At 40.4% G+C, this 15,193-nt stretch overlaps 1 protein-coding gene across 2 annotated transcripts in view; it reads left to right on the forward strand.

Annotated features, from left to right (window-relative positions):
* stim2b (stromal interaction molecule 2b) overlaps positions 1 to 15,193 on the forward strand; it is a 114,356-nt gene that overhangs the window by 85,484 nt on the left and 13,679 nt on the right. For both annotated transcript variants that reach the window (XM_060915918.1, XM_060915967.1), the window contains 4 exons: positions 5,307 to 5,418; positions 13,064 to 13,175; positions 13,996 to 14,111; positions 14,529 to 14,706. In XM_060915918.1, coding sequence (XP_060771901.1) covers positions 5,307 to 5,418; positions 13,064 to 13,175; positions 13,996 to 14,111; positions 14,529 to 14,706 — 518 coding nt within the window. The remainder of the gene's footprint in view (positions 1 to 5,306; positions 5,419 to 13,063; positions 13,176 to 13,995; positions 14,112 to 14,528; positions 14,707 to 15,193) is intronic.

Below are 15,193 nucleotides of genomic sequence, written 5' to 3' on the forward strand. Positions count from 1 at the left end.
ATGCCCAACATTTGAGAATGGCACGTCAAAACGGCGCGTTGATAAACTCTTCCCTTTACTACGTCAGCAAGGGAGATGATCCCCACGCCCCCCCTCTGGATTCCCACCCACCGTATGGATTGCCCCGCCCAGTTGTAGTGAGGAGACCATAGAGGACACAACAACATGGCACCACCTAAGCGAGCGAAACATGGAAATTGCGCTGTACATGGATGTGACGACACAGAAAAGAGTCTGTTTTTACTGCCGACGGGAGAGCCCCTGAAGACGCAGTGGCTTAATTTTATTTACTTCAATAATACGCCGTCGAGTCTACCTAAGACGGTGCATGTTTGTCGGAAGCATTTTCCTGATGAATGTTTCCACAACTTGGGACAGTACAGGGCAGGTTTTGCACATCAACTGTCACTGAAGCCTGGGTCCGTACTAAGCATCCCTGCCGCATCAGCCACAAACACCGAACAAGTAAGTGTATAACTGTTAAGTCGTTTTGCCGTGTTTTAAAATCGGTGCGTTTGCAATGGCTACATTAGCTGTGCAGCTAACCGCTTCCTGCAGTTAGCCAGGTACTCTGCGCTACCTCTGTTATAATAGCCAATCAAAACAGTTTTTACAAAGACACCCACATTCTTTTTTTTAAGTCACTCGTTCATTTTATTTGTTTGTTTGTTCAGTAAAAACCCAAACATTTGTTGAATTTATTTTATTTCCTTGCGTCGCACCTTAATGACGTCAGCGCACGGTATTTTTCCCTGATTCTGGGCTGGGGTGTCGTGAGTGGCAGAGCAGCTCCATCGCTGCGATCCATTGAAAGTCAGCCCTAGATCCAATCTTTTGTCGGGAGCCAAGGTCACGCGGGCGGCCCTCCAGCGGCACCGGCCGCCCGTGGAGGCAGCAGTTCCCCCCCAGGGGCGAGTTGGGGGGAGGAAATGGCCGGCAAAGTCCCCATTCCTCCATGGTAAAACTGCTCAGTTTTACCATGGGCCTCAGGCTGAAAAAAAAAACGACAAAGTCCCAGTTTTACCATGGGCTCGAGTTGTACCATTTTTTTAGACAGGGCGGACGGACCAGGGCATTCGCCCGCCTGGCCGTGCCCGACGAGGAGCGCTCTCGGCCGGCTTGGGAGGCAGACGGCAGCTCCTCCCCCTCCCCCCATGGCACGCCCCCACCCTCTACCCTTCCCCGCCTCCTGCTTCTCATTAGCAAAACGACGCACTGGGAAAAGGGCTGAAATGGGGCTTTCTTCCAGGAGGCTATATCTACGTTCCGAGGGTTCATTTCGAGAAAGGCTGCGGATATAACATCCGGAAGCCTCCACGATCCCGTTTAAAGCATCAACAAACCACCATGCCATGGGTCCTTTAAAGGGATATATTTCAAGTTTTTGGGGAGTGGGACGCATTTGCTTGCTTTATGCAAATGTATGTGGCTAGGTCAGGAAGGATAAGGCTGGACACAGCAAAAATTATTTTTGTGGGGATTTTATTCCCCCACTGCATTTAAAAAATAAAGCAGCGTTAACTTTATAATTCTGAGCGTTCAGCACAATTCAGTGTGAACAATGAAGTATTTCCCCCTAATTTTGTTAACTTCCAGCCTCAAATTATGTAATAAACTAAACAAACGAGATGATGTGGACTCTGAACGACAGTAGTGGCTATCTTTAAATAAAGAAAATAAAAATACAAAACCCAAATAAATACATTTGTTAAGCCACACAGTTCATAAAGATGTTTTCCAGTAAAATGCAGTAACTCACTGGTAAATATACAGTATATTCATGAGCAAAAATTGCATTTATAAACACTTTTACATAACTCACAATTTTTTCAGAATAAAACAAACTCTCTCACTCCAGTGTGCAGTCTGCACGGTTATACACACACACACACACACACACACACACACACACACACACACTGACCAGCTACTCGCTACTGTACATCACTTGCTCGCACTACGTCACTTCCTGATTTCCCAAACTACAGGGGAGGGGACACAGAACATGCATGCGTTAATCGCGTCAAAAAAAAAAAGTGGTGTTAAAAAGAATTTGCGTTATCACATTAACTTCAACAGCCCTGATTTATTTATTTATTTATTTATTTATTTATTTGGTGCATGAACAGCAAATCTGATACACTTCCACTACTAAGACAACACTTTAATGGATTTTAATTTTGATTTTAATGGACACGTGCTTATGTGGTCATTTTTTTTTTTTACCTGCTTTCAGATTCAAATAGCTCTGAGCACAGACGTGGTGATTAAATAAAGTATGTTTGGGTGGGATAAGATTTCCAGACACGCATCTCTTAGGTATTACTGCCAGACAATGCATGTAACAGTCGTCTGATTTGCACAGTATAAGTAATCTCCATACAATTTACAGTGGAGTGTCTCCACACTATTTACATTGCCATTATAACAAAAAAGCAGGAACTATAAAACATTCTCTTTCTAGAATTATTATAGTCTAAAGTAGAAGCAAGTGACTTTTTTAACATTTCTGGCTTCATTTACAAACCATACTGCAATCTTATACAGCCAAATATCTTTGCAAGGTAAATACTTTTCACCTTGTCCTATAAAGAGTGTCAGTGCACACTGAGCAGATACGCTTAACCTTTATTTTTAAATAAATTTCTGAGTGGATAGTATCTCCATCCTTGACTCTTGTATGCTGCATAAATGGGAATTAAATTTTTTTTTTGAGAGTTAAAATCGACCGCAAAGTTGGCATTCGAGCTGCCAGCCCTGAGTGCGTGACATCACAGCAGTAACTGGTTTTAAGGCCGAGGCCTTTTACAGCTATAGACCAAAGTCTCATCTCATCTCATCTCATTATCTCTAGCTGCTTTATCCTGTTCTACAGGGTCGCAGGCAAGCTGGAGCCTATCCCAGCTGACTACGGGCAAAAGGCAGGGTACACCCTGGACAAGTCGCCAGGTCATCACAGGGCTGACACATAGACACAGACAACCATTCACACTCACATCTACGGTCAATTTAGAGTCACCAGTTAACCTAACCTGCATGTCTTTGGACTGTGGGGGAAACCGGAGCACCCGGAGGAAACCCACGCGGACACGGGGAGAACATGCAAACTCCACACAGAAAGGCCCTCACCGGCCACGGGGCTCGAACCCGGACCTTCTTGCTGTGAGGCGACAGCGCTAACCACTACACCACCGTGTCGCCCCTCGACCAAAGTCATATAAATAAAAATTTATGGTGAAAGTAACAAATACCGTTACTGACTTGCTGAACTAAGACTGATTTTACTTCATTTATTGTGGGTTGACTCTCTCATTAAAACAGGATAGATGTTATAACTTATGCAACATACATGTACATGCATACATTTTCACTGATAAAACGTAAAAGGCTAATTAAATAATCAGATGAACTGAGACAATCACATTCTGAAGCAAATTAAATAATCTTATACCGGTAACTTAAACACACAATACAAGTTACATGTATTAATCTAAATGCAGGTAAACAATTAGTTGTTTTTGTTTTTTTATCCAAATGAGAGTCGGAGCTTACCCGTCTGTGTTCTCACTTCTTGAAGGCCGATCTTGCGGCCGATTGTTTTTGAAACAATCTGACTTTCAGTTGTTCGTTCAGTTCTCCGTTCATTCCCTTCTTCCACGTAAGGGCGAGATGGCAGCAATATCCAGTTTAGAAATCAGATGGCTGCTCCACTCATTGACTTTTGTTCATACTGTGTACTCCGCCATTACTGCTGGGCTCAGGCAATTACTAAAACCCCGGGACGGAGCGGGATGTCACCGGTTTTAGCAACAACCATGAGGAGGTCACTGCCCGAGCGATATGTCCCGTCCCGTTCCGTCCCGGGTTTTAGCAACAACCCTCAGCTCACTCCGGGAGGACTGGTGCAACTGAACTCACTTTAAAAAAATAAAATAAAATAAATATTTTCCTTTTCTTGTTTTCTTTTTCTTTAATTGTTGGTACTGCACCCTCTTTCAATATGGGCTTATAGCCAACGCTTCTCAACAGATCAGAGGTCTTGTACAAGTCTTCAGTAAAATGTGAGACCACTTCGTAGGCGCCCAATGTGCCCATGAACTTCTCGCAAAACGCATCCAAATCTTTGCACTTTGAACATTCTTGGGCCATGAATGCAACATAAATCCACCTTCTGTTGTGTTGCTGGCGGGTGCAGCAACACATCTACGTGGCATGGTGATAAATTAGCTCAAAATGGAGGATCGGAGTTGCAGTCAGCTCTGTGTTTTAGTATAGTGGAAATGGTGATGAGACCACTTACTGTTGTGACGTTGTGGATGTCAAGGTCATTTGCTCAGATCACTACCTATGTAAATCACTTTAATTGTAAAAATTACTATATTAGATTTATTGTTAGTGCTTAAAACTATTCCTGTGCCATTCTTGAGGTCTCAAGGCATTTATAAACGAAAGTGAGGTCATGGCTCTGCGTATATGCTTTAATGTATGTAGTTTTTACCTACACTAGGATGAAAATAATTTCCCTAATGCCACCAGAAAAAAATCCTTTTGAACGTCATCTGTGTTTTGTTGTTTGCCATTTGAAATTCATCCAGTGTACCTAGTTTTGGTTTAATTTCCTGTGACGCACAACAGAAGAATGCTTCCAGAAAGGTCTTCATATTTAAGAAAACTCTTTCTGCACAGGATATGACAGAATATTTGCCAACTTGTCAATTAAGATTGGGATATACAGTATATTACCTGGGGTTATTTCTGCTGGTTGTTTTATAGAAGGTAAAATATCTTTCTAGATGAGTGCATGCCCAGTTCCTTAAATATTGACTGACATCGTAAAGTCTTCAGAGATACTGCAGCAATAATTGCATCACCCAATCTCCCCATGTAAAATTAGTCCAATCTGAATAAGGCTTAAGACATAAAAAAAAAAAAACCCACACGCTTGTGTAAATTGAAACCAGCTAATGATTAGGCTTTCGCTAGTGCTGGCACTCTGTGGTGTATTATGGTCTTCCAGAAAGTTTGGAGATTTCACTAAATGGAAAATCCAGCTATTAGGACTTAAACCTTGATTGGTTAATTTTTCTGAAACTTTCTAATAAAGTTAGCACCTACTGAATTGTCTAAAGCCTTTTTTAATGGATTTTAATTTTGATTGACAAAATCCCACATGGGATAGATAACAATAACCTCAGGGCACACATTTTGTAGTTGTTTGTATTGAACTTTGCATGCGTGTAATTTTTATCCAGGAAGCAATTATGTGAACATTTGTGTGATTAAAGCGTGTCTTGTGCATTTTTCAGTTCATCATTGAGGACATGAAGCAGCAGCAAACGAATAAACACAGCAACTTGCACAGGGAGGACCAGCACATTACTATAGAGGAGCTGTGGAAAGGATGGAAGACGTCTGAAGGTGAGACAGAAGCCCCATTCACATACGAAAATGTGTGAGGTAAAACCACATGGGATAGATAACAATTTCCATTCCCACTCAGTCTTTCATAATGGGTGTCGTGTATCCCAACCTGACTGTATTTGACAGGATGCTACAGAGCGCAAACATCCGTGAGACATGTAAAACATGCAAGACGTGTATAATATTTGCATAAAATATACAAACATGATGTGTATCTCACAAGGAGGCAAGTCCATAGTGAAAAGCCTGAGACATTAGCTAGTTAGTGTGTAATATGTATTCGGATGATGTAGGTGTCAGTAGTTCTGTCGCAATATCATTCAGTGTTTCCCCACAAATAAACTTTACTTGGCTAGGCCACACTGGTATATTAACAGCCACCAGAGTATACTGAGACCCAGTTTAGCAAATGCATATGAAGAACGAGAATGTTTTGTGAGCGATAGATAAATAATAATGAACATAATGTACAGTATGGTTAAAAGGAACTGTGTTGTGCTGGGATGATTGGCCAAATAACTGACCAGTTGAACTGAGAGCTTTTACACTGTAGACAATAGACAGTCTTAATCAGTGTGTACGTTACGTGTTGTTATCAATGTTACCATGACAGCATGGAGTGCTTGAGTCCAGGCAGCACATTAAGCTTTGTAACAGTGTTTTTAGAGGAAATTGGGTTTCTTTTCTTTCTTTCTTTTTGCATTATGTTACAGTCAAGGAAGAATTCAGGAGCCTGGTTGCAATTTTGAATTTCCCTCTGGGGGTTAATAAAGTAATTCTGATTAATGGCATTTAGCAGATGCTCTTATCCAGAGCAACATACAATGTACCCAGAGCAGCCTGGGGAGCAGTTGGGGGTTTGGTGCCTTGCTCAAGGGCACTTCAACCATTCCTGCTGGTCCAGGGACTCGAACCGGCGACCTCTTGGTCCCAAAGCTGCTTTTCGAAACATTAGGTCATGGCTTCCCCATTTTTAAGTCCAAAAATGAAATCGGAAATGCAATTAAAGTCACAGTGATTTGCGCTAGCTCTTACAAACTGGGACGTCTAGTCACCATACCCTATAGATCTGGAATGGTAAGAGCTAGAGAATGACGCTTAGTGAGGAAAAAAGCCCGTTCTTCATGCATCATTCTGGTTCGGTAATCCAGATCAGCGCCAAAAGTCATAGCAACTTAATTCAGCCCAGAGGTATTCTTCATGTGAAATTTGATGTTGATTGGTTGAAAACTGAGGGAGAAATACACTGTAAAAAAAAATTTGTTGTTTTAACTTAAAAAAGTTAGTGCAAGGGCTGACTTAAAATTTTGAGTTCACTGGAATTCACATAGTAAGTTAAATTGTTGTGAACTTACTATATTAATTTCAGTGAACTCAAAATTTTAAGTCAGCCCTTAAGACAACCCTTGCACTAACTTTTTTAAGTTAAAACAACAAATCATTTTTTACAGTGTAGCGTCCTAAAAACATTCGGATAATAATAATAATAATAATAATAATAAAGTAGAAAGATCCTGAGTGAGAGTAACAATTTACGCTACCGCTGCTAGCGCAAATTAATGAAAAGGAGAGTCTGTTTTTCTGAAACCTGTGGTTGTCGCTGATACATAACATGCGCATTTCACTGATCAGTGTGAAAGGGAGCAGATTCCAATCCATATAATCAAGTAGATTCCAATGAGATCCAAAATCACATGTCGTAGATCATTTTTGTGCCAGCAGGTAATGCTGGCCCCTTCTGATGGCTACCACCATAAGTATATTTAAGTTCCCCTGTGAGAAATGCTGTCACTGCATCATCATTCATGTCACTGACATTATTTATGTGACAACACGTTAATCCGTTGGTTCTGATTCCTGCTGGCTCCATGGCAAAAGATTATTGTTCATGTTACGAGGTCACCAGTGGATAGATTAACGCTTCGACTTTACCATTTTGCTCTCATTCCCACATGAGTCCATTATAGCATAATTGCATTAAATAAACGTTTTTTTCAGTGTGAGTATGAATGGGGTAACAGACAGTTAAGAGCACATGGATTCTGTTCAAAAAGGAGAGTTGGATGCAGATATCTATATCAAATGATTAAAAAAAATTAAAAATAGAAATTAAGACAGATGGAGTAGGAGTATAAAGCTATATAGGTGTATAAAGTTGCGAAGGACTTTTCATTGTCAGTGACTGGCCATCAGACGTTTAATTAAAATGCCACATGCGCTAACATAGTCTGAACAGAACCTCAGTGCATCATAAACAGCTGAAAACAGTGTGTGCAACCTACACAACTGTGAATCACACAAAATGACATTTTCCTGAATTGTGGCCCGCATTGTGTTATGCAACCTGACAGATACTAGGTCATCCCACTGTGTCTGAGTAAGACAAGAAACAAGGAATTGTGTGTGTGTGTGTGTGTGTGTGTGTGTGTGTGTGTGTGTGTATGTGTGTGTGTGTGAGTGATGATATAATGCTATGATAATATAAAACTAGTTATAAAGAATTAGTTATACCATTAATATTACATTATCAGTGTAGATGAAGACATCCCATAATAAAGTGTTGCATGAAATGCACCACATGATTTTTAACACAGGACAACATGAAAGCTGCAGGATGTAAGATTCTGGAATTTAGCATTTTTGGTCATGGCTCAAGTGTTTGTGATTTGTAATTTATCAGTGTTACAAAGGAGTTATAAGTATAAAAGAACTGTTTTGTGCACATAAGCATTCAGAGGACTTGCATTCCTCACTCTCATCCAATATACAGTACAGTGGTGCTTGAAAGTTTGTGAATTTAGAATTTTCTATATTTCTGCATAAATATGACCTAAAACATCATCCGATTTTCACACAAGTCCTAAAAGTAGATAAAGAGAACCCAGTTAAACAAATGAGACAAAATATTATACTTGGTCATTTATTTATTGAGGAAAATGATCCAATATTACATTTCTGTGAGTGGCAGAAGTATGTGAACCTCTAGGATTAGCATTTAAATTCTCATCTCATCTCATTATCTCTAGCCGCTTTATCCTGTTCTACAGGGTCGCAGGCAAGCTGGAGCCTATCCCAGCTGACTACAGGCGAAAGGCGGGGTACACCCTGGACAAGTCGCCAGGTCATCACAGGACTGACACATAGACACAGACAACCATTCACACTCACATTCACACCTACGGTCAATTTAGAGTCACCAGTTAACCTAACCTGCATGTCTTTGGACTGTGGGGGAAACCGGAGCACCCGGAGGAAACCCACGTGGACACGGGGAGAACATGCAAACTCCGCACAGAAAGGCCCTCGCCGGCCACGGGGCTCGAACCTGGACCTTCTTGCTGTGAGGCGACAGAGCTAACCACTACACCACCGTGCCGCCCTAGCATTTAAATTGAAGGTGAAATTAGAGTCAGGTGTTTTCAATCAATGGGATGACAATGTGAGTGGGCACCCTTTTTTATTTAAAGAACAGGGATCTATCAAAGTCTGATCTTCGGGGGCGTCGTGGCTCAGATGGATAAGGTGCCATACCATAAATCCGGGGACCCGGGTTTGATTCCAGCCCGAGGTCATTTCCCGATCCCTCCCCGTCTCTCTCTCCCGCTCATTTCCTGTCTCTACACTGTCCTATCCAATAAAGGTGAAAAAAGCCCAGAAAAAATCTTTAAAAAAAAAAAAAGTCTGATCTTCACAACACATGTTTGTGGAAGTGTATCATGGCACGAACAAAGGAGATTTCTGACAACCTCAGAAAAAGCGTTGTTGATGCTCATCAGGCTGGAAAAGGTTACAAAAACATCTCTAAAGAGTTTGAACTCCACCAATCCACAGTCAGACAGATTGTGTACAAATGGAGGAAATTCAAGACCATTGTTACCCTCCCCAGGAGTGGTCGACCAACAAAGATCACTCCAAGAACAAGGCGTGTAATAGTCGGCGAGGTCACAAAGGACCCCAGGGTAACTTCTAAGCAACTGAAGAAGGCCTCTCTCACATTGGCTAATGTTAATGTTCATGAGTCTATCATCAGGAGAACATTGAACAACAATGGTGTGCATGGCAGGGTTGCAAGGAGAAAGCCACTGCTCTCCAAAAAGAACATTGCTGCTCGTCTGCAGTTTGCTAAAGAACATGTGGACAAGCCAGAAGGCTATTGGAAAAATGTTTTGTGGACGGATGAAACCAAAATAGAACTTTTTGGTTTAAATGAGAAGTGTTATGTTTGGAGAAAGGAAAACCCGGCATTCCAGCATAAGAACCTTATCCCATCTGTGAAACATGGTGGTGGTAGTATCATGGTTTGGGCCTGTTTTGCTGCATCTGGGCCAGGACGGCTTGCCATCATTGATGGAACAATGAATTCTGAATTATACCAGCGAATTCTAAAGGAAAATGTCAGGACATCTATCCATGAACTGAATCTCAAGAGAAGGTGTGTCATGCAGCAAGACAATGACCCTAAGCACACAAGTCGTTCTACCAAAGAATGGTTAAAGAAGAATAAAGTTAATATTTTGGAATGGCCAAGTCAAAGTCCTGACCTTAATCCAATGGAAATGTTGTGGAAGGACCTGAAGCGAGCAGTTCATGTGAGGAAACCTACCAACATCCCAGAGTTGAAGCTGTTCTGTACGGAGGAATGGGCTAAAATTCCTCCAAGCCGGTGTGCAGGACTGATCAACAGTTACTGGAAACATTTATTTGCAGTTATTGCTGCACAAGGGGGTCACACCAGATACTGAAAGCAAAGGTTCACATCCTTTTGCCACTCACAGATATGTAATATTGGATAATTTTCCTCAATAAATAAATGACCATATTTTTGTCTCATTTGTTTAACTGGGTTCTCTTTATCTACTTTTAGGACTTGTGTGAAAATCTGATGATGTTTCAAGTCATATTTATGCAGAAATCTAGAAAATTCTAAAGGGTTCACAAACTTTCAAGCACCACTGTAATACAAACATGTCAGCAAATCACTAACTTCTCCTGTTTGTCACTGGAGTTCTCCAGCTAAACAGCTGGAGTCATGGCCAAAAGTTTTGAGAGTGACACAGATTTTGGTTTTCACAAAGTTTGCTGCTTCAGCATTTTTAGATCTTTTTGTCAGATGTTTCTATGGTATACTGAAGTACAATTATCTCATCTCATTCTCATTATCTCTAGCCGCTTTATCCTTCTACAGGGTTGCAGGCAAGCTGGAGCCTATCCCAGCTGACTATGGGCGAAAGGTGGGGTACACCCTGGACAAGTCGCCAGGTCATCACAGGGCTGACACATAGACACAGACAACCATTCACACTCACATTCACACCTACGGTCAATTTAGAGTCACCAGTTAACCTAACCTGCATGTCTTTGGACTGTGGGGGAAACCGGAGCACCCGGAGGAAACCCACGCGGACACAGGGAGAACATGCAAACTCCACACAGAAAGGCCCTCGCCGGCCCCGGGGCTCGAACCCAGGACCTTCTTGCTGTGAGGCGACAGTGCTAACCACTACACCACCGTGCCGCCTGAAGTACAATTATAAACATTTAATACGTTTCAAAGTCGTTTATTGACAAACACATCAAGTTTATGCAAAGAGCCAATCTTTACAGTGCTGACCCTTCTTTTTCAAGAGTCCTTCATCAGAGAAAATAACTTTTGCAGTCTGCAAAAAGTTCTGCAAAAAGTTCTGCAAAAAGTTATTTTCTCTGATTAAGCCCCCCTCAGACTGTTTGGGACATCTGGAAAAATGATTATCTGGAGAAGAAAAGGTGAGTGCTACCATGAGTCCTGTGTCATGCCAACAATAAAGCATCCTGAGACTATTCATGTGTGGGGTTGCTTCTCATTCAAGGGAGTGGGCTCACTCACAATTTTGCCTAAGAACACTGCCATGAATAAGGAATGGTATCAAAACATCCTCCAAGAGCAACTTCCCCCAATGATCCAGGAGCAATTTGGTGATGAACAATGCTTTTTCCAGCATGATGGAGCACCATGTCACAAGGCAAAATTAAGTGGCTCGGGGGAACAAAACATTGAAATTTTGGGTCCATGGCCAGGAAACTCCCCAGATCTTAATCCCATCGAGAACATGCAGTCAATCCTCAAAAAGCAAGTGGACAAACAAAAAACCCAAAAATTGTGATAAACTCCAAGCACTGATTATGCAAGAATGGGTTGCCATCAGTCAGGATTTGGCCCAGGAGCTGATATCCAGCATGCCAGGGCGAATTTTAGGAGTCTTGAAAAAGAAGGGCCAACACTGTAAATACTGACTCTTTGCATAAACTTGATGTATTTGTCAATAAAAGCCTTTGAAACTTATGAAATGCTTATAATTGTACTTCAGTATACCATAGAAACATCTGACAAAAAGATCTAAAATCATTGAAGCAGCAAACTTTGTGAAAACCAAAATTTGTTTCACTCTCAAAACTTTTGGCCACGACTGTAGGTTATGATAAAAACTCACCAACAAGGATTAGCTGACCATCATCTATCATTTCCTCTTTATTTGTTTACAAGTTCATGCTCTGTCACTTTCTCTGACTCACCTGATTGGCTGTATGACTATGTTAGCTGTATCTCAACTGGAGTACGATGTATGCGTACAGGTCTCCTGGTAATTTTCCTCAGAAACCCCTGACTCTGAGTCAGTACTGACCGAATTATTATTACAGGACTGTCAGGGCTGATTAATCCCTTGACCCAATAATCATGTTTTGTTTGTTTGCTTGTTTTTATAATAAAAACCCCCATACATATAGTAGCTTTAACCAACTGCACAACAAACTCTATATAAGAAATCAGAGTAAATGAGATAAATAATCAGTAACAGTTTATTTATCCACTATTTTTGCACCCTACAAACCATCATTGAGCAGTTTATCAGCTGATTCTCAAGATCAAATTATGTTCAGAGTTTGAAACTGTGATTTGACGAAGAAAGAATTAATAGTCTATAAATGAAAACACAAGCTATAAACTTAGACCTTTCAAATAAAGTGACAAAAAAGGGACACGTTGATAATCATAGTGTTTATAGATTTTCTTTTCAACTTGTGCAACTATAAACAGTTGACATTGTTTAGCATTAGTTGCTAGGCTGGTTGTAAACAGTCTGTAGATAATTTGTTGACTGTTTATAGTGTCGAAAGTGGACTATCCAAATCAAGTGTTATAAAAATTTCTAGCAGTTTCTCTACGTAAATAATGAAAAACAATGTATTTGCAGTATATTATTATACGTTATATGTTATAGGATTTTTAAAAAAGTATTATATTCATCTTCTGTCAGTCCTAGTTCGCAGGTAATCAAAATATATATTGCAAATTGAAAGACCTAAGTGAGTTGTACTATGCAGTTAATATAGTGCAAATTGATTGTTGTAATCCAAATTCAAATACTTTGTTGGACTACATACTGTATCCAGAAAAAACAACAACCTAATAGTTACTTTAATCATATACTTGAATCATGATCATTACTTTAGTCATGGAGGTCCACATAAAAGTATATTGCTATGCATGAGTAGCTTAAGGTTCCTGATGCATGAAAATATATTAATATAAAGACACACAAGAATGTGAACATATTAGAACAGGTTTGAATGTTTCACACTAACTCTCTGTCTCTGTTTCTCTCAGTCCATAACTGGACGATGGACGATGCAGTCCAGTGGCTGAAAGAATCAGTAGAGCTTCCACAGTACGAAACGAACTTCAGAGAGTTCAGAGTTAATGGCAATACGCTACCTCGGTAAACACACACACACACACACACACACACACACACACACACACACACACACACACACACACACACACACAGAGTCAGATGTCTCTTGAACATAGCTTCCGAATGAACTAGGGAAAATATATTTTAAGCATATCAATCATAATTTGAATTCCAATAAAAGTCACCAACAGCTGAAACTGAGATACAGGAAGATTGAAGATATTAGTGTGCCACTACCCCCTGCTGTTAGTACTGTGCAGGTGCAGGGAGAGGGGGATTGAGGAAAGGAGGTGAAACAGAATTTAAAGTCTGGGTTTCATCCTTCTAGCAGCACTTGCTGACTCATGAAATGATGTCATAACTCCAGAACCCCCCCCTCTCTGTTATGCTGTAGGCTACGCACATGGCCTTTCAGCCATTTTGTACGTTCTGCTTAAATAGGCACAAAAATATTCACCCTCTCTTACTGATATGTTCTTGTTATAACTTATGACTGTGATTTTATTTTAAACTGTCTTATGGTATGGTATGAATATTCCAGAGTCCATTATTACAACAGACTGAGTATCTTAGTATTTTATCCTGGTGACACGTATACAGCCAAATGTCTCTTAATGAATAACAGCTTGATGCCATATTAAATTCTGTTCCATATGTACTACTGCATTTTTAAGTCAAACTAATGAAAAAAACCCCACTACTTTTTAACTGATTAGTGAAGAGTAAGGGGATATTATTTGAGAAATAATTTAATTTGGCAAAAATCTGTTAGTTTTACATACTACCCTCACTTTCTCAATCTCTTTCTCTCTCTCTCATTGTCTCACTCTTTTATCTGCAGAATAGCGGCTAATGAACCTTCGTTTATGTCATCACAACTAAAGATATTAGATCAACGACATAAACAGAAATTAAATTTAAAGGCGCTGGATGCTGTGCTGTTTGGACCACCATTACGTAAGTGGCTAGTTATGAGTGTGTGAGTGCCAGATTAGACAATTCATTAACTAAGCCTGCATGATAAGTAGGGTTGTTATGGATTGTTGGTTAGTCATGGAGTATGTTTGGAGGGTTAATGTAACCAAAATATTCATTACAATGCATTTCTGTTTATTATACTTTACCTGTGTGTTTATATATATATATATATATATATATATATATATATATATATATATATATATAATCACCTTTGTGTGTGGCTGACACAACAGTCCCAACCTTTCCTTCTGTTTTTTTTTCTAGTTTTCATTACTTAATACTGTCATACTGTCATATTATTAGCCTAGGATTTCATACTGTGAACATTCAAACTGTAAACCCCCATGACAAAATACACATACATTATTTTTTTTGTGCTCATCCATCCTATAGGGCCACAGCATAACTGGTTGAAAGACTTTGTCCTCATGGTGTCCATCATCATCGGGGTCGGAGGCTGCTGGTTCGCCTATGTGCAGAACAAGTCCTCCAAAGTTCACATCTCCCGCATGATGAAGGACCTGGAGAGCCTGCAGAGTGCTGAACAGAGCCTGACAGAGCTGCAGAGCAGGTATACAGGGAAATCCTATACAGTCACATCTGAAAGGCTATCGGTCTGTCTATCTTTCTGTCTGTCTTAAGCTTAAATGCAAACAAAACCCACAAAATAAACTCCTTTATACTGACACATAACATCCATACAAAACATGTTAGTGTTCACTTGTTAATGTTCGTACCTGCATACTGTATATAAATTTTATTTTAAAAGAAATACAGTGTCCCTGGGTGCTGATATCTTACTCTCTCTGTGGTTCAAATATTGTGCTCTGAGTACAAGTTACATGAGAGAAGTTGAGATTGTGATGTCACTTACACGCCACATGACATACCAAAGTTGAAACCTAGCGGATATATATCGCTTCTCAGTTGTTGTAAACAACCTTGAAGATGTCCGAGTGTCAGACGTTTGGCTGTCGAAATAAACCTGATCACTTTAGCAGTGAACACACACACACACACACACACACACTCAGAGAGTGCGAGACAGAGAGAGAGAG

This window comes from Neoarius graeffei, chromosome 1 (genome assembly GCF_027579695.1).
Source record: "Neoarius graeffei isolate fNeoGra1 chromosome 1, fNeoGra1.pri, whole genome shotgun sequence".
NCBI classification, from domain to species: Eukaryota; Metazoa; Chordata; class Actinopteri; order Siluriformes; family Ariidae; genus Neoarius; species Neoarius graeffei.